The sequence below is a fragment of the Crocodylus porosus genome, unplaced genomic scaffold (genome assembly GCF_001723895.1).
Source record: "Crocodylus porosus isolate Cpor-Errol unplaced genomic scaffold, CroPor_comp1, whole genome shotgun sequence".
Taxonomy (NCBI): domain Eukaryota; kingdom Metazoa; phylum Chordata; order Crocodylia; family Crocodylidae; genus Crocodylus; species Crocodylus porosus.
In genome coordinates, this window is record NW_017728918.1 from 46597650 (window position 1) to 46618549 (window position 20900).

A 20900-nucleotide genomic window follows, 5' to 3' on the forward strand; every position below is an offset into this window, starting at 1 on the left:
TGTTTGGCGTGGGCCCTTTTAAACTGCATGCATGCCCAGTGGGCCTGCCGTTGGGGAACGCTGGTTTCTCAGGCCAGGGGGACCCTGCCCGGGATTTGGGCATGACCATGGTCAGGCATGACTTGCCTTTGGTGAATCCATGCTTTCATCACCTTCTCCTCCAAGTGCTTAGAAATGGATTCTTTGAGGACTTGCTCCATGATTTTTCTGGGGACTAAGGTGCGATTGACTGGTCTGTAGTTCCCTGGATCCTCCTTTCTTAAAGATGGGCACTATATTTCGCTTTTTCCAATCGTTCAGAACCTCCTTTGATGTCATGATTTTTCAGACATAATGCCCCTTGGCGTTGCAGTCACTCTGGCTAACTCGCTCCACACCTGCGGATCCATTCTGTCCAGGCCCATGGACTTGTATGCATCCAACTTTGTAAATAGTCCCTAACCTGGTTGCCACTGTTGGCTGCTCACCTCCTCCCCGAACTGTGCTACCAGGTGGAGTAGTGTGGTAGCTGACCTTTCCTGTGAGGTAAAAAAGGCATTTCTTTCCTATCTTCATCTGTCACTATGTTGCCTCCCCAATCAGTAAAAGATTCACACTTTCTGTGATCTTCCTCTTGTTGGTGACATTTGTAGAAACCCTTCTTGCTACCCTTCATGTCCCTTCTTTGCTAGTTGCACTTTGGTGGTCCTGATTCAGTCCCTGCATGGCCAAGTAGTACTCTCTGTATGACTCTGCAAGCCCAAGCAGCATTCCTCCCTAGTTTTTGTCCATTTCCATTTGTTGGAAGCTTCCTTCTTGTGTGTTAGCTTGTTGAAGAGTTCCCTGCTAAGCCAAGCTGGTTTTCTTCTATACTTGCTAGTCCTGTTGTGCATTGGCATAGTTTGTTCCTGTGCCCTTAGTAAGGTTTCTTTAAAATGGCACAGCTCTCTTGGACTTCTTTCTTTTCCCCTCAGACTGACCTGCCAGGGGATGCTGCCAATCAGTTCCCTGAGCAAGTTAAAGTCGGTTTTTCTGAAGTGCACAATCCTTACTCTGTTGCTCTCCTTCCTTTCCTCAGGATCCTGAACTCAATCATTTCATGGTTGATTATGCCCAAGTTGCTGTCCATTTCTATATTCCCCACCACATCATCCCTGTTTGTGAGCAGCAGATAAAGAAGTGCACAGCCCCTAGCTGACACCTCTAACACTTGCACCATGAAGTTGTTCCCAACACTTTCTCAAAACTTTCTGGATTTCCTCTGTACTGTTGTATTGTCTTCCCAGCAGATGTCGAGATGATTGGCCGTGAGAACCAGGGCTTGTGATCCAGAAACTTCCCCTACCTGTTTGGAAAAAGCCTTATCCACCTCATCCTCCTGGTTTGGTGGTCTATAGCCCACACCCACCATGACATCACCTGTGTTTCTCTACCCGTTGACCCTAACCCCAAGATTTTCCACAGACCTATCTCCAGTTTCACACTATCTCTCTGAGCAGTCATGCAGCTATTTTAAATAAAGAGTAACTCCTCCTTCCAAAAGTTTATACCCATCCAGAACTGCACTTCAGTCATGTGAGCTATCCCAGCATGTCTCTGTTACTATGTAAAAATGCTTAATATTACATGAAATAGAAAGCTGAGATGATTGAGAGTTCGTTTCATAATTATTACATCTTTGTTACTGTCAAAATATAAAATAGGTGCAAAAATTAATGCAAAACTGATATTCTTAATTTATACACACTGCATTATGATAGTGAAATTTGAATTACCGTTGAGCATTTCATTAAGATTTCTTCACATTACTCTCTACTTTGTAATCCAGGGTGGATAAAAATCAACAAATTTAAAAAAAAATCAGATTTTTTTTATTTAATGGGGGGGGGTTGGTTAAGATGCTTTTTTTGAAGGAAAAAACAAACCCCATATATAAGGATACTTTTAATTTAAGATACGTTAGAGCTCAAAGATCTCATCATAGAATATGGATTATAACGTCTAATTATATACTATTTGAGGTCAATATATTCATGTAACCTTTTTAGAAAAGTTTTATAAATAGGTCACAACAGGCCGTGGACTATATTAGGGGCCCAATCTAGCATCTCTAGAGATTAGTAAAGATTAAAGAAAACCACTCTACCCAGTGGGACTCTGATGTTTAGTTTCAGCCCTCAAACTGTGGATTTGTGTTTCCAGAGATTACATCCTTGTTAACAGCAGTATATGGAGATGAGATAACAGACCTGATCAACCCTCTTGTCTCTCTGCAAGTTTGTGTACACAGAGTCAAGCCCTTACCTTTCTCTAGAAGTGCAAAGTTTCAAGAAGGTAATTTAATAGAGGATATCAAACAACAAGAATGCTCATTTTGTAGAAAACAACAATTAAATCAAGGCTTCCTGACCAGTGGTTTAAATCATGATTTTTAAATCAAATGCTCCCTGGTAGTTTTGTCCTAAATTTTCCGTGGATAAAGAGATGCTTCACAATTTAGGTGCACTTGTTCACTGAGCATCTTCCAAAAAAAGAGGTTCTCGCTATATTATCTATAAGTGTTGTAGTCGTTTTGTGCGCGCTTCAGAAAAGCTGACATTGACTTGCTCAGGGAACTGATTGGCAGCATCCCCTAGGAGGTCAGTTTGAGGGGAAAAGAAAGGAATCCAAGAGAGCTGTGCTGCTTTAAAGAAACCTTACTAAGGGCACAGGAACAAACTATGCCAATGCACAACAGGACTAGTAAGTATGGCAGAAAACCAGCTTGGCTTAGCAGGGAACTCTTCAACAAGCTAACGCACAAAAAGGAAGCTTCCAACAAATGGAAATGGACAAGCAGCTAGGGAGGAATGCTGCTTGGGCTTGCAGAGTCATGCAGAGAGTACTACTTGGCCATGCAGGGACTGAGTCAGGACCACCAAAGTCAATGTGGGGCAGAGGGGCAACTTTGCTCACCACGGTGGCTGTCACAGAGCTTCTCTGTAGTGGCATGCAGCTGATTGGGCAGCTGAGCCCTGGCAGTAGTATCTGATGGGGTAAGTGAGACCCCAGTCAGCCAGAGGTGATTTTCAACCCACTTCCAGTTTCCAGGAAAGTGCCTACCCAGAGTGCAGGGCTGAGGCCATCCTCCATTCCTACTGGGGAAGCTGGACCATCAGGTAGAAAGGAATGCAAGAGTCACAGGAGCCAGAAGGGAAGCATGCAAGAAGTGACTACAGAGTCTGGCACTCTCTACATGCTCTTCTTCTGGTCCTTAGGACTTCTGCGTTCCTTTCCATCCAGGTGGTATCTCACTTGTGGTTAAGGCACTTTCTTGGAAGGTGGGAGATCTGGGATCAAGTCCCTTTAGTATGAGAAGAGGGCAGATGACCCAGATCTACTTCACTAGGTTATTGGGCAAAAGTTAGATGAGCTTTTCTCCTCCATTTAAGTTTCTTAGTGTGATTATTTCCATATAAGGTATTAGGAACTTAGGTAGGGTTTCCTATATGGACTTAGATTGCATAGTTTAGGTGGAACTAGACAACTGTTGGGTCATTCTGGATTGTTTGTTTACATAAAATAGTGTCTAGTTATATAGACTTTGTTTCAAGCTAAAATAGAGATACATAAGGAATTTAGACATCCCAGTGGCTGCTATGTGGTATGAAATAGGATCCCAGTGAATGACTTAAATGACTAAAAGGCTGTGGAAGTGCCACTTGCATGTTTAGAGCCTAACCTGGGATTAAATTTGATTAAGGTTTCAAAATATGAAATCTGTAGTTGCCATGGACTTACATCAGTAGATGCTGTAAAACTAGGGGGGAAAACCTACTACATACATGGTATTTCATTACATTTACTTCTCTGTTAGATATTTAATCGCTTTCTTATTGACATACTTAAAAATGAAGATGTGTGCCTAGGAGTCTTGTGCAATAAATGATTGGGGGATATGTAATACTGTGGTGGGTGCTACATCAGTTCTCCATATCCCTCATACTCTTGTTATGGAATAAAATTTGCCAAAAACCAGTGCCAATTTGTGAGTGGCTATGAAAGACTTAACACTGGACCTTGCCCCTTCCTGTTTTCTGGCAGGGACAAAGAAATTGGCAGCCATCTTGTAACAGGGTCTTTATCCTTCTACACCTCCTTGCAGTGAAGTTCTGGTAAAGATAATCACCTTCCTTGCTTAAGACATGCATTCCAATTTTGGAGGTCTGATTGTTATGGGAAAGGTGCTTGTATTGTGCAAGTAAATACGATAATAGTAGTAGTAGTTTATTTATAGCATTCCTTAATACAGTCCACAAAAGTGAGCAACGATTGTGTATAATAAAATAACATTTATAGACATATTTTTTACTAAAGCATATAATAAGATTATGCGTTCTGCCAGTTTGTGCAAAATTAGAATACAGTATATGATAAGATAAAGCAGGGAAATTCTGTTTGTTTGTTGTTTTTTTTTCCTCCCTCATTACTTGCATGAAAAACGTAAATATACCTTAAGAGTGCAGGACAGGGTCTGAATTGTTAGAGGCCAATTTTTTTCACCGTATTTAAAATTTCCCATTAATGGAGAGATCCAATTTCCTCTTTTTTCTTCAAAGAACAAAGCCACCAGCACTGACTTAAGTCATCTGTTCAAATATTGAGGTCCAACAGCCCATAGCTACTGCAGCTCTCATTAGGTTGCATCTTGGTCTAGTAATGACCTCTCATTGTTGTGAGGTAGTGTCTTGCTAGTACCACCTGGGATGCAAGTTTCCAAACACTTTGCACCTCTGCTTTGGCACTTGCATATGCTCCTGCTGAGTACTGTGCATCAGTATGGGGCCAGAGCATGCACACTAAGCTAGTGGATTCTAGCGTTAATAGTGTCATGAGGATCATTACCGGATGGCTTATTCCAGTTCCAGCTGATTGCTTACCAGTCCTCTCAGGTTTCTCTGCTTCCTGCCTCCCAGCATCTAGAAATAAGTTACTATCCTGGCCCTAGGCCTCAAAACCCAAGATCCAGACCATTCTTCTCACTCCAACCTAATAGCCACAAGCCAGAAAACTAACTACCACCTGAAATCTCAGAACCCGTTCTCTACTCAGGCCAATAAGCTCATCAAATCTACAGGTGGCATGTCACTTACAGCAGTGGTCTCCAAAGTGGGGTGCGTGCATTACAGGGGGTGTGCAAGATGATCCATTGGGGTGCAGGAAGAAAATGTTAGAACTTCTATTTATATTTATTTTTTATCTGAAAAAATAAGAAAGAAATTAAGCTTTACTAATATTTAATATACGGTTTGACACTGGTGCCCTCGCATATGTCAGACGGTCATGTGTCACGTACAGTACACGAGTAGTACATGTATATAATTTGTAAATATATATATGGGGGGGGGTGCTCAAAAATTTTTTAGGTGCACAATCAAAAAAGTTTGGAGAGCACTGACCTACAGCATGGACCTCCCATCAGTGGTGCAAGAAATATGCTGCACAGGAACTGTGGCTAAAGAACTTCATCCCCAACTCCAGCTTCTGCCCCCTCAGAATGGCAGCTGCCCCACAGGGCCTGGACTGCTCTTAACTGTCTCAGAACAGACATTGGATGGTTTAAGGAATGCATGCAGTCTTGGGGGCTGTTCAGTGATGCTGGCTGCAGCTGTGATGCTTAAGCTTAAATGGCTGACCACATCATCTATGAATGCTGTTACAGCCTTCCTTTGGGCACCCAAGGTCTGATTGACATGGACCATCCTATGTGTTGCTGGCTTTCTGACCCTCATGCTTCCAACATATGCATGCAGCAACACTAGCTTCATCATCTTCATCATTGTTTGTAGTTCTCCATTACAAACAGGTCAGTTTCTAGGCAAAACAGGTGCTCTATTCATCTTTTAAACATTTGAGAAAGTCTCACTGCCAGTATATCTGTTTGCATGTTGGCATCTTTTATTCCTAAATTTATGTCTTGTTTTAAATATAGGTGAAATACTCGGTCGGTGATTTCCAGTATGTTTTCCAGGTCGTTTGTCTGGAGGAGAATATAGATATTGCTTAACCATGCAAGAAGTGTTTATTTGGAAAGAGAGGGGTTTCTAGAATGTTCTTAAAGTATCTGGTAGGTGTAAAAGATCTAATTTTCATCCACTAGTTTAGAATTCTTAATTGAGCTTAAGGTGCTTACTTTTATTAGTCCAGTTTCAGAGTGTGTGAGCCTCCATGCCATAATTCAGTAAGGATAAAAGTTGCCTTAAAAAAATAATTGGAGATCTTTTCAATGTTGAATCCACAGTCAGCACCCGAGTTCTGCTCCATACAGTAAAGTGGACTCCACCTCAGATCTGTAGACCTGTTGTGCTGCTAGAACTGCTCTTCTGCTCATTTTATTGTAAAAGCATAAAATTCCACCCAAGGTTTGTTTTGCCTCAGTGTTTACACTTTTAACGTGCTTATTCCAGCTCAGACTTTTGTTAAAATAGATTACAGGATATTTAAGGAAGATACTACCTCTAGTTTCCTTTCCTGTTTAAAAAAAAAAAAAAAAAAAAAAAAAGTACTTGTTTCCTCTTTCCATTCCCCAAAACTAATACTTTAGAATTAACTGTTTTGATTTCCAGCTACAGTAAAAGCTTTGTTTTCTGGCATAGGTGGGGAATGGGGGTGCTGGTTACCTGAGGTACAGGGGTTTCTGGCTGGACACGGGCAGGTGGAGGGGGGGGAGGCACAGTGGCCACATGCAGGGAAGCAGCAGCTGCCATGTGCAGGCTTCCCACCGCTATCTTCACGGCTGGCTAGCCAGAAATTCCAGTTAATAGAAATACTGGTTAATAAATGCCGGATAATGGGGCTTTTACTGGATTTTGGGCTCAGTGTTACTGCAAAGCATCTAATAACTTTTGGAGGCCTATTTGGGATTATGTGGTTTATTAATGTGGCATCTGCATAAAGCGACACAGGGATAGGATAAGTCAGTATCATGGGGATGTGGAATTGATTTCCTGTTGCTCCTGTTTTAGACCATTTAAGAATAAATTAAAAAGTAGTGGAGCAACCAAACATCCTTATCATATTCCTGTCTTAGCTGGGAAACAACTAAACAAGACACTGTCCATCCTGTAACACAGTGGTTCTCAACCTTTATAGGACCATTTGTAAACATTGGGCAGTCCTGACCCATTAAATAGTTTAAGTATAAGGCAGCCCCCAGGCCCTGCCAGCCCCAGCCCCCTGGGAGGAGGTGGGGGGGCACCAAGCAACCCTTTGCAGGCTGGAACTCTGCCAGCCTGAAAGGGAAAACCTACCATTTCCCACATTTTTATCCTTTAAAGGAGAATCCATTTTTAAAGTTTGTTTCTGACCCTTTCATATACTCTTGCAACCCACTTTTGGTTGTGGCCCATGGGTTGAGAAACTGCTGTAACTGAATTTGAATAGTTACAATTACTTGTAAGCGAGCTTTATCAATTGTTGTTATAGCCAGTTTCTTCCATAATTTTAATCTGTCTGTGTAGCTGGAAGATCCCTTTAGGTCTATGAAGGTCACATACAAATAATTTTGTCTTTTTAAATAAAAAATGCTAAATAATGTATTACTAAGCAACAGTCTGTGCAAGAGTAGCCTTCTCTGAAACCAGTCCGCTCTTTTCCCAAATATTTGGGCGGGAATACACAGAAGACTAATAAGGCAGTATGCTGCAGGATTTGTCTTATCATTTTTAAAAATTGGGACTGTTCTATTTTCGTTCCGTTACTTTGGATAAAAGTCTTCTAAAATAATTGTATTAAACTTTTGATCAAAATTGGGCATTGTCAGTCAGTGAATTCCTTGAATATTTCAGGGAGAAGAAAACCAAGGCTGAGGGCCTTTCCCTTTCTAAGAAAGGATCTATATGATTATACTTGAGATTCGGAGCTCAGATAGTGAATTAAAGTAATTGTAATTTAACAGAGAAAACTGTCTTCAGCGAGAAGCCATAATTTCTTTCACCATCTAAATTGTTACGCTCATTTTTAGAAAACAAGATCCATGTATCTTTAGGAATGTATGCATCAGGAATTAAACTAATTTTTTTTGTGCCTTTGGCTGTAATGTGCAAGAACTAAGCATGATTTCCTAAAGTATAGTTTGGCAAAACTAAGTATGATTTCCTAGATTACAAATGGCTTTGGGGGCAGGGGGGAGTTGGATTGAGTTCAGTAAAAAGTTAGTAGACATGCAGATGTTCCATAGAAGTAGAACCTCCAGAAATTCATGGGGTTCTATTTAAAATACAGATGAGAGATCCTACACCATCAGAAAGGATACATACCCTGTATTAGCAAGTGAATGAAGGTAATTGTAGAGCAGGTTTCATAGTTTCTAGGGTTGGAAGGGACCTGAGCAGATCATCTAGTTGAGTTATGCTGAGGTGATGAAAACTAACCTGAAACTGAAAAAAAAATAATGGGTTCAGATATGTTCTAGAACCTGCACCTCAATCACATCTTCACTCACCTTGAAATAATATTAAAGGTTAGAATTGGGTCACCTTTAACTAAAACTGTAGTAAGAGACTGCATTTTTAAAAACCAGACAGAAATGTAATAATTTTAAAATAAAAAAAAAATGACGTTGGATGAATGAAAGTAACTGTAAGTAGGCCCAAAGTACCCAGTTATGCAACATCTTAGCTACATAAGCAGATGATCTAGATTAGAGAGCAGGTGGTTGGACGCAGCTGGCAAACATCATCTTAACCTCATTAATAGTCCATAAAGCAAAAGCAGAAAAGCAAGTTGCAGATGGCAGTGAAAGAAAATGAACTTGAGAATTAAAGGAAGGACTATTACTCCAAGCAAATTGGTCCTCAAGAATCTAATGTTATTCACAAAATAAAGGAATTGAGTAGACGTTTCTGAGAATGTCTACAGAGGAAACAAGAATTAAGTTAGTTGTAATCAGTTTTGAGTACAGGTCTTTTTCACATAATGCTATTGAAAAACAACATGTAAGCAGGTTTTCAAGTTTTCCAATGTATTTTGAGCATAAGTGACATCCATAAATGATGATACAAATTGTTTTATTAAAAACTGACTATAAATCAGGTTCCTTTCTAGTTAAGCATCAGTTTTAGTGTTGCATATTTGCCACAAGACACATTTTAATTTTAATATGTTAATGTATTTTGCATTTATTTTCACAGAAACTCCCCTCTGCTTGCTTGACTACTCTGCTAAAGTAGTAGACACTCTGCTAAAGTCAAGGCAAGACACTTTTTAGAACAGGAAGGGCAGTCTAGTGGACACGGATGTACTTTTGAAATATTTGCCTTAGTGCTATAACTTTCCAAAATTCAGCTTTTAATGGGTTATACAGCAGAAGAATCCATGTACCTACACATCTTAGTAGCCAGAATGAGCTGAGGGAAGATTGAGCAAGGAATGGCTGTTCCCTGCCCAGTGAGAGAACACAAACTGAGGTGACTGAATGTCATGGAAGAATCTCCATTATCTTAGAGTCACTTGAAGCAGGCTTTGGTAATGACATGAACTGTGCAGCAGTACTCATCATTAGCAATCCTTCAATTCAAGATTAATCTCTATCATAGCTCATTGATGGATCTTGAGGTGACTTAAGAGTTCAGTCCTTGAGCCACAGATTGGTCCACAGAAGTTGCAGGTCTTTCCGCAGCAGTGAGTATGCAGGAGGCCAGGACTTCTCTCCTTTTCCTTCCTCCGCTCTGTCTTCTCTGATTTGAGGATAAGACCCTTTACATCAAAGCATGCTGTGATAAACTTGGTTGAGGTTATGTTACCATTGGAATCAGCAGCCAGCTCCTCCCAGCTCCTGATGTTATCTGTTTTCTAGAGATATGTCTTCAGTGTCCTTGTACCCTTTCCTCTGGCTGCCACAAGACATCAAGCCATCCTACACAGTTGGATGGGTAAAAAATTGGCTGATGGGACACACCCAGAGAGTAGTGGTGGACGGGTCATACTCAACCTGGGGAGATGTGAGCAGTGGGGTCACAGAGTTTTTACTTCTACTCAGATTTTCTGCCTGGATTTTTGACCATAAACCCAGAAACATCAGGCATTTGACTAGAGATAGGCAAGTTTTTTGACGAACAGGGCATTCACCACAACTAAATACAAATTCAGTCTGAATCTGGTGAATAGTTTCAGCTGGAGAAAAAAGGAGGGAAATATCAGCTAGAAAGAAGGGGGAAAATTTAATGTTGTATTTCAGCATTTTCATAACAAAGTTATTCTATCTTTGTTTTGAAATTGACGTGTCTTTTGTAAAGGGGGATTAAAAATATGGTTAAATAACCCAAAATAAAATATTTTGACTTCAGTAAATTATTTATAATTGACCTGAAATCAGTATTTTCTCCTCAGTCTTTCTACTTGTCTACCAAACCAAAAAAATACTGTTCATACAAGGCATAGGCTTTTAATTCATTACAGTGAAGTAGAGATGAAGAATACAGAAGGGGAACTCACATATATATCATCTTTTTGGGATACCAGCAGTAGGGATGTAAATATAGTTTAAAAAAATTGTTTAACCTTCTCTAATTATATGGGTTAAATGATTAAGTGACAACACAGTAGCTTGGAGACAGCTGCTGCTGGGAGCTATTCCAAGCTGCTGCGACCTTTTCACTGGGAGGAACAGGGATGGGGGGAGGTGGGCAATTTCAGCTGGCATTGATGAGTCATAGAATCATAGAAGTCGGGTCAGAAGGGACCTTGTAGATCTTCAAGTCCGACCCTCTGCCTGGGCAGGAGAAAAAACTGGACTCAGGTGATCCCAGCTAGGTAGGCATCAAGCCTCCTCTTAAAGACCCCCAGGGTAGGAGCCAGCACCACTTCCCTTGGAAGTTGGTTCCAGATCCTAGCCACCCTGACTGTGAAGTAGTTCTTACGGATGTCTAATCTAAACCTACTCTCCAACAACTTGTGGCCGTTATTCCTTGTTATGCCAGGGGGCGCTAGGGGAAACCAGGCCTCTCCCAAACCCTTCTGGTCCCCCCCCTAGTGAGTTTATAGACAGTCACCAGGTCCCCCCTCAGCCTTCTCTTGTGAGTCCATAGGCTGTTTGATGTTTTCCTCTTAGGCTCTGGGTATTAGTTACCCTTCCTCCTTGCTCCTCCCTCCTAGCTGCCGTACTGCCTTCTGATTCCTACTGGGGCACCACATGGCTTCCCTTCCCCATTTCCCTGCCAGACTGCACCTGCTCAGAGCCAGAGGATAACCAGTAAGCTAACCGATTATTGCTCCGCTTATCGGTTAATTAATTGTTTAACCTTTTATATCCCTAATCAACACTGGAACAGTGGTATAACAGTACTGAAAATTCAGATGAATACTGGTATTTACAGTCTCCTCTATATTCATATGTCTGAAATAACTGGCTTGTTAGAAACTTGATAAAAAAAATTAGAAATGTTTTGTATTCTCACAGACTCCCTGTTAGAAGAATTTGGAGTTTAAGATGTATTGTTACGTAGCTGCCTCTATTTACAAGCTGATCTAGGAATAGCCAGCCGATGCTTGCAGAATTTCACATCTTACTCTGCAAGGTACAATAAGTCCTGACAGAATTTGGCCTTGAAGTAGCAGAGGGCAGTTATTTAATGAACAGATCAGAGGTTTGTGGCTCTGAAAACTGTATTTGATTCCTGTCTTCTCTTCTGACTTCAATTGCTGTATAACCCTGGATACATCATTTACTTCTGTGTGTCTGATTTCTCATGTTTAAAGTAAAGATACAAGTACCATCCTCCTTCGTAATATGGCTGGAGGTATTAGGGGAAAAACCACTATTTAAGAACTTTGTTTTATTAATAAAGATATTTCTCAGTTGAGAACCCAACCAGAAGATGCAGTTTTATGCCTTGGCTCTCTCTCTCATAAATAGGCTCTGTGCATCCAAGCATTCCAGGTCACTAGGAGGAGCAGAGATTGTATGTTTAAAACAGATACTAGATTAAACAAACGAAACTGATTAAATGAAGCCTCTGGATTTTGGGACAGGCTAGCTTATGTTCATAATAAATTTTATTGATGAATATCAGATGTGCTACTTTTTATTTTTGACTTCCATAACTTCCAGTTCAGCTGTATAAGCGGCATTTAGTGCTGTTTTTATTTGTAAGCAAGATATGAACTGCAATACAGTGTAGTTGATATTATTCTAAAAAATCCACTGTACTGTATATAATACATTTTGCCCATTCAATAAAGAACTAGTAGAAGAAAATATAAGATGAGGGTGGGGGTTAACACCGTTTAGTAAAAGAACTGTTTCTTGTTGTTTTGTTGTTTAATTGTATTAATTTTTATTTTTTCCTCCAAGATGGTTTAGAAAAGTGGACATGTCAAATACATAGACTGTGCCAGATTTCAGACTTTATTGGCTAGTTGGCTTGGGCTTTTGTTTATTACCTAGAATTTAACAGAAAGTGACACGAAGCATAGAAATGTAATCAGTTGGGCTATAACAGAGAAACAATGAAGTTAAACACTTTCTTGGCAGTGTGTTGTAGTTTGATCCATTCTGCAAATGTAATTTATTTGTACATCTGTCAATAACTATAAAGCAGTGTCCAATAATGAGGACAGCAGGGATTTAAGCTGGGGTTTATTTTTATGTTTGACATAAAAGGTCAACTTTTGGGAATGGGACTGAAAATTAACATTTCTTGAGAATTATTTTTCCCTTTATTGAGGTTATCTCTTAATTCCAGCAATATTCTCTGTTTGATAAGCAGACAGAGTATACATTTTGATTTATGTAAGGGAGGCAGAAGGTGGTACAACTTAAAAAATTTTAACTGGCATTGCATTCTGCTGATAAGAATGGGAGTTTATGCAGCACAGAAAAGATTACATTCGGTAGAATTGGGAAGCAAATTGTATTTACAAAACATAGGATGATTTTCCTAATAGGTGTTCAGAACATACCATTCATGCTTGCTTTCTGCTGAGCTTTACTAGAAATAACTTCATTAAAAAAGAATAGATCTGATTGAAAGCAAAAGCATTCACCTCTTACAGATACTTGTCTAAAGGGTTTGCATTAAATTTTGTTGACGGGAGCACACCAATATTTTATGTTGCATGCATATGAGATAGTAAAGTGGAAAATAAAAATATAAATAGTATACTAGATTGCTTCATGCTTCAGCCACTTGAATTACTAGATTTATATCTGCAATTATGGAAGAGATGTTACAGTATGATATTCTGACAATAACTGTCAGAAACACAATGCAAAAATATATGTTTACGTTATTCTTGAAGTTAAAGATATCGAAATCACAGTTGCAAGCCCAGAACATCTCTTCCCTGTGGTTATCTTGGTTTTAATAGAACCAAAGTACATTTTTAGCAACCAGTTTGCATGGAACATTATTTATTACAGGACAAAATTGTAAATGTATAATATGTAACATGATTTCTTGCATTTTAATATATGGCTGTCTATTGTGAAGTAAATAATAGTATTGTGTTACTGTTGCACTGTTTCTGTTACTATTGTAACAGCCAATTATAGGTCAACAAGCAATAGAATTACTCAGTTCTGAAAAAAACGCTACCTCTAATTCCTTTCTCTTTTTTTACTTTGTACAGATTTTGGAGTTAGTGAAAGGTATGCATTACCAACTGGCCTGTCAGAAATACTTTGAGTTGACACATGATGTAAGTAAATACTTAATTTTTATCATACAGTGATCAGAATGTCTTTGTCTTTCTAGAATGACTTCTAGAAAGGGCCTTGGAAATAATGCATAAAACTCCGGAGCCTCTGCATTTGTCATATGCATAATTGGCTGTTTGGCCTTGTTTTTGTGACTTAATCAGTATATGTACTTAGATGCTTTTATTCCAGGTGTTTTGAATTATTTTTGCATAAAATATTTCATATATGTGTGTGTGTAATTTGTCTCTAAGGTACCACCCTGCTCTGCCTTCTGCCTGAGTTCAGAGTAGCATGGCTAACTATCTCTATAATATTGCTATATCAAAGAGTGATATGATATGTCAAAACTAAATTATGTTTGCCTCCTGAAAGTGTCAATACTGTTGTCAAGTAAGCCACTGAATATTCAATATTTAAAAACGTTTTTGAAAGTCTGTGTTTTAATTAATATTTTAAAGAACAATAAAAGATAAAGGAAGTGGGGAATGGCACTACAACTGATTTCCAATGAAAATATGTTAAGATTTTTTTTTTTTACTGTAAGGCATCTCTTAAACACGGGGTGGTATCGTAATTAATGTGTAATGATTAATGATTTAAAGACTTTGTACTTGGTTTTCTTTTTCAGTTTGATTTTTATATTTTATATTGTAATTATATGGTGTTAGTTTTTAAATTAGGAAATAAAATAAACATTTGCAATTACAGTTTCTCCCTCCTTTGCTTAGTTTCCTTCAATAGACACTAGATTGTTTTTTAATATGAAGAATATTAGAAGTGCCCTTTAAAAAGACTAAGGGGAGATTTTCTTTTTTATGAATGTATGTTGTCCCAATTGCTGTAGCATCTGAGGCAGGGGCAAAATATGGCCCATGGGACAGATACGACCCACCAGGCCGGATGCAACCCACCATTCTATCTGGCCCACAGGGCCCCTAAAAAATTTAGAAAATTAACATTCATCTGCCCCTTGCTGCCTGTTAAAGAAGACAGGAGCCGGTAGCAGGACCCAGCAGCTGTAGCAGCAAGGCCAGCCCAGCCCTACCCCACCCCCAACCCCCAGCTGGAAGCCCCTGCATAGCAGAGGCTTCTGGCCCCATCTCCCTGTGCCCAAGAAGAAAAATCAGATAAGAATGTGGTGGGAGAGGGGGAGGAGCAGGAGGCAGGGGAGGACTTAGTGCGATTGCCCCAGTCTTCAGGGCCGGGTCAGCTCCTGCTGAGTTTACAGTCCTGGCCATGCAGTTGGGAATCATGCGGCAGCAGTGGGCAGGAAAGCAGGGAAATGGTGGTTGTAGGCAAGGGAGTGAGTGGTAGCGAGCAGGCACACGGGAATGTGGGGCCTGCGCCAGTACCCTTGGGCCAATGCCCCGGTGTGGAGCACGGGCTGGCAGGGGCTCTATGGAGCCAGGCTGGACTGTGCCAGCAGGGAGGGGGGGAGCTGGCCTGGCTCCCTAGAGTCCTTGCCAACCTGGGCCCCATGCTCCTATTGCCCTATGCTGGGCCTCCACCAGCTCTGGCTCTGGCACAAGTCCCTTGCTCCTGCCCTGTTCTTGCTGTGCTCCTGTGTGTCCCCTTGCTGCCACTCATGCCCCCCCACTCCTGCCACTGCCATTTCCCCACTTTGCTGCCCACAGCTGCCTGCCCGCCAGCTGCTCCAAAATCATGTGGTTCCCAGCTGCATTTCCGGACTGCAGGACTTGGGAACCCCCACAATTCTCGGCTGGCTCTGCGTGGTGCTGGCTGGGCTGGGCCTGCTCCCGCTGTGTCCTAGGGTCTTGGCCATGCAGCTGGGACGTGGTGCCAGAGCAGCGAATGGGGCAGGAGCTACAAAGCAGCAGGAAAGGGGCAGCGGTGGCAGATGGGAGGGCAAAGTTGTGGCGAGCATGGGGCCCACACCAGTGTCCTAAGGCCAGGAGCGGCAGGAGAGTGTGTGTGAGAGGGAGACTGCCATACACACCCAATCATCCCCTTCCACACATGCTACAAGCCTCCCCAGCACCCTCCCTCACTCTCATCCTCCCACAAACCCCATATCCACCCACACCCCACATATCCATACACACTTGCACATGCTCCCTCATGCCATACACACCCACACCCCCTAAACCCATTGTGGCAGGGGGCAAGCTCAGGGCCGGGTCTTAAACTCAACCTTCCCACCTGTCTATATGGGGCAGTCTGCCGAGTCTCACCTCCCACTATTTGCTGGTTTAATAAATTGGTGTTCTAAATGGGAGGCCACCCATTATAATGCCCTGATGACAGGAGACACTATCCACGATCCATGCTGTCTATATACTGTGGCCCATGTCTGTGGGCTTAAGGCCAGGCCAGACTAAGTATGGTGTTAGGCCTCTTACATACTGCACTGTTCAGGGCCACACTCATGCCACCCCCTTGCACTGGGGCCTCTGACACACTGCCTATTCTTACCAGGCCTCTCTGATGCTGCCCTGTTTCTGGACCACATACACCCTTCCCTGCTCCCTCTGAGTGACCACATAGGCCATCAGGCTTAACTCTCCACTCCTTGGTCAGCCCTGGCGCAGTCTTTTGCATCTCTCCCGTGACCCTTATCTGCAGAGTGGCTGGGCAGTTTACCAAAGTCTGGACTGAATCTGCCTCTAGCCCCTCACCAGACCACTCCACTCCTTCCCTGGGCCAACACTCTGCCCCTACACTGGGGCCCCGGGGTCATACAACCCTGTAGTCTCAGGTGCCTCTCTTGTCACAGGCCAGTTGGGCACTGTGAGTGTATCAATTTAGTTGCAGACTGACTGAGTGCTGTAATTGTATTAGCCACTGGGCTGTTTAGTTCAGGATCGAGGAGGCTGAGTTGAAAGTGAAGGAAAGACAAGTTTTACTTATAACCGTAAAAATAAATTTTACCTATAACAGCAAAATAACAACAAGAAATATGTTTAAGCAGCAAAAAATAGTTTGCACGTATAACAGTTAATAGAAATGTTAAGCTAATAAACAGACATAACAATAAAAGTTAAAAATTGGTAGTGATAATAAAAACAGACAGACCAATTGACAAAGAATTTCCACTTGGTTAGCAACTTTTTGATAGTCCCTCAGTGTTAGGTACACGTCAGGTTGATCCAGCGAAGTCAGATGTCCCCAATCCACACGGTCGGAGGGAGCACCGAGGAAGGTTCCTTAGTCAGGATCTGGCCCTCACTCACACTGGGAGTCTGGAGTCTGGGCTTAGAACAGCAATGACTATTCTGTTCTGTCCTATCTACTGGTCACCTAACGCGCATGTTCCTTTATATCCTGTCCTATGCTAATCTGTTGGCTTTAGAGCCACTCACTGTCTTACCTTACGGCTGTTACCCTATGGGGTTAAAAGGTGTTAGAAATTATTATAATAGGTTACTGCCTAAGCTTGGGTTTACCCAATAAGCAAATCATACCACATCACTTGGGTCTGAGATTAGTATTTTTCCTGCCCAAGTTCAACCTACTTAGAATTTTTTTGAAATGTGGGCCCCATTTTTTAAATTATACTTGTGGTTAGGTTTGTCAGTCTTACTGACCTTTAAGCAAAAATTTATTAAATCAGCTAAGTTTGCAGTTTTATTTTTTAGTTCTGCTTTTTGAAACTCATGTTAGTCATAAGATCAGTACAAACAGTTAAATATAACATTATGCTTATGCTTCTGACAGACAGGATGCGTCTGCGGGAAGCAGTTTCATAAGCTTTGTCCTAGCCAATATTTATTATGTGCTTTTACCAGATACTCAAAAAGCAGATCCTTTTTTTGCTATAAGTTGCTCATTAACCCTTTTGGTTGTGGCCATCACACTCTCTCTAGGTGTGCCTGGCTTCAATTCTGCCCTCTCACTAGGGCCTACCGTCTTGCACCCTCTTTGGGTTCAGGTACTTCTCTGTAAGTGTGCCTGGCTCCAACTCCTGAGTCTTACAACCCTATGGGCTCAGGTGCCTCTCACCCCTACCCTCACAGTAACCAACCAGATGGTGGGGGCTGGAGTTAAGGTGCCCCTAACTGCCTTTCACTGGGGAGGTAACTGGTTTGACGTTTCTTGAGGACTCCCTCACCAAAGGGAGTCCCACCAGGCCACCCTTCCCCAGCAGGGTGCAGTTTCAGGTCATGCCCTGGACCAGGAGCCTCCTGCCACCTCGTAGTTCCTGCTCTTACCTCCAAGATGTTCCTGAGCAGCAGCTCAGCCAGAAGTTATTACTTCTTTGACTGCTTGCAGCAAACTACTGCCTGTGCCCTGTTTGCCTAAACTTAAATGGCAGCCTAATCTGAGCTGTCTTGCACCTGTCTGCTCCTAGCCTTAAAGTGGCAGGCACCCAAAAATGCCTTGCCACACCCATACAGACCCACACCTATCCACCTTCCACACACACCCATATCTTCCCCCACACCCTGCTTACCCACACACTTATAACCCGTAACAAACCTATACCCACCCCCTACCCAAACCCCCACCCTGCCACAATATACAAGAGTAAGACTTCATTTTAAGGTATTATACAATCACCTCCATGTACACTATGCAAACACTAGTAAATCAGGACAAAAATATTTTTGGAAATCAAATTAATGGATGTTATAGGTAAATATTTGATTTTTTTTTTTTAGAATATAATTAGGTATTTTTCTGATTTGGAGATGACAAACCCCCTTGCTGAAAGGAATACTTTTGGTGGCAAAGTGTGGGACTTCTGGTAGCAAAGGTCAGGGGTTAAGGGGTGGGACTTCTGTGCCCAAGATGGTGACTGGGGGGGTGGGGCACCAGTCAAGGGGCGGGCCTACCCTTGCAGCCCTCAACAGCTTGTCAAACCTCGGTAACAACCCCCAGCCAAAATAATTGCCTGCCCCTGATTTGAGGACTTGAACCCTTCAGTAAGTTAATCCTCACAATTCCTCTGAGTGATGAGTAAGTATTATTATAATTCAGTCTAAAAGTGGCCCAGAGATGACAAGTGTTTCACCCAAGATGATATATTAAAGTTGATGCTGAGTAAGGGCTTGCCTTCTAGATCTGTCAAATCCAACACCAGTCCCTAACTCCTCTGCAACAGGTATTATTAAAATGTTAAGTGTATTTTGTCGTTTAAATAACAGTTCTAGTCTTAATCTATAATTCAGAGTTTTGTTGGCATAGGTATATTAGGGATGTGAAACTGGTTAGTCTGTGCCACTGAAAACCCTCACATAGACAGTTACTGGTTTATACCATACCAGCAGGAGAACTTGTTTCCTGGTATAAGCTGCATCTCCACTGGAGGGACTTGTTGGTTTAGCTTTGCTGATGTATACAGCAAACACTTTAAAATAGGCTAAAATATTCATGCTCAGTCCCTGGTGTGCAGGCCAGATGCAACTCCCAGTGCCATGACATCTGTCCCAGGGGACTTCCCATGGATCCTGTGTGGAGCCCTGTGGGCTATAGCTCTGCGTGCTAGATTGGGCATGCAGGCAGTGTTGGTCCTGGCACACAGGGGCAGAGCGAATCCCTGGAGACCAGTCCCAGCTGGATGGGGCATCATGTTACTCCATGCTGCTTCTGTGTCATGGGAATTTGGCCCTGGGGTCCTGTACTGCCCCTACCTGGCTAGGATTAGACAAGGCTGATGGAAATGGCTTGATGCCTATGCCTCAACTTCAGCATTTGGTGGGAGCACAGGGATCAACCCTGCACCATTCATCTGGCTTGTGGGGCTAAAATTGTGATAGCACTGTTTTAAAACATAACCAAGTCCTGTGTAATTCTGGTATACATTTGGTGATGATTTTAGGATAAGTGTGTGCTGGGACCTGAGTTGCTTGTCAAGAGAGAACACAGCAGCGCTGAATCAGTTTATAGTTACTTGAGTCACTGATGTTGTGTGCTGTTTGCTAATTTAAAATTGTTTTTGTGGGTACTTGTTTGCTTAGAAGGATACAAAGCCTTTCATTTCTAGGTTAGCTATCCAAATTCAGTGTGATTTAACATTAATTAAAGTGCAGCCTGAAAGTTGTTCATTAGCCTGTGTAGGATTGATTTATTGATCCCCGTGCAAATTTTTGTTCTTAGGTTTTTACAGCATAAAAACTGCCTTCATAATTACAGCAAAGCCGTGATTATTTAAATTTTTAGGCATGTTGAATTTTAGATTCATTCCTGATTTTTAAATGTCTGAACAAAAATTATTTTTCATCTAAAAATTTGAATATATAATTGTTTTGAATGTCCTTCTCTGATGAGCCACATTTTCAAAAGCGCCTAAGTGACTACAACTCCTTACAGGTGTGAAAAAAGAAAACCAAACAGTGCTTTACTTTAAGCTCTGTGTGCCCCTGCACCAAGCACAGCACATGCCCAGAAGAGGCATTGCATTAATTTGACCTAGCTTGCTCAGTCTTTGTATAGATCACATACTTCAGCAAGGTTTTTTGGTGCTTTTATCTAATAGCTTATTGACGCAGTTGTAGATAAAAGCCCCACTAAAGCACCCAGTTGATACGTATGCTGGGTAGCCAGGTTGAACTAAAGTGTTTTTGCTTCTGGTAAAGTGCTAACACCCTCCGCACCCCCCAGTCTGTCAGCAGCCTAAGGGCATTTTTACATGTGATTTCAGACCTGGCACCATGCACTTTAATTAGCGAGCTGCACTAATTAAAAGTGCTGCATATCATGTGTATCAGTGTTGCCACGCATCCCCATGCTGAAAAAATGGCAGTAGGGCACTTTGAACTAAAGCTCATTGGATGTGTTTAATTTCATAGATTTCATAGAGATTAGGGCTGGAAGGGACCTTGGAAGATCATTGACTCCAGCCCCCCTTCCCCAGGGGCAGGAAGTCAGCAGGGATCGTAGAATCCCAGCAAGATAAACATCCAGATGTCTCCTGAAAGCGTTCAAAGTAGGTGCTTGAACCACCTCCAGTGGCAGTCTATTCCAAACCTTGGGGGCTTGGACTGTAAAGAAGTTCTTCCTTATGTCCAGCTTGAAATGGTCATGGAGGAGTTTGTGAGTGTTCAACCTTGTCATCCATTGGTGAACAGATGTTCCCCCAGATCCTGGTGAGCACCCCGATAAACTTATAGGTGGCCACCAGATCACCCCTGAGCCTGTGCTTTTGCAGGCTGAAGAGTTTTGTAGTTTCATAGTTGGTAGGGTCGGAAGGGACCTGAGCAGATTCATAGATTCATAGATGCTAGGGTCGGAAGGGACCTCAATAGATCATCGAGTCCGACCCCCTGCATAAGCAGGAAAGAGT

At 41.9% G+C, this 20900-nt stretch overlaps 1 protein-coding gene across 1 annotated transcript in view; it reads left to right on the forward strand.

The window, feature by feature from the left end:
• The window catches only part of PRIM2 (primase (DNA) subunit 2), a gene marked incomplete at its 5' end in the record, with an annotated part of 238709 nt that overhangs the window by 203281 nt on the left and 14528 nt on the right, over positions 1-20900 (forward strand). The window contains one exon of the mRNA XM_019538153.1: positions 13588-13656. Coding sequence (XP_019393698.1) covers positions 13588-13656 — 69 coding nt within the window. The remainder of the gene's footprint in view (positions 1-13587; positions 13657-20900) is intronic.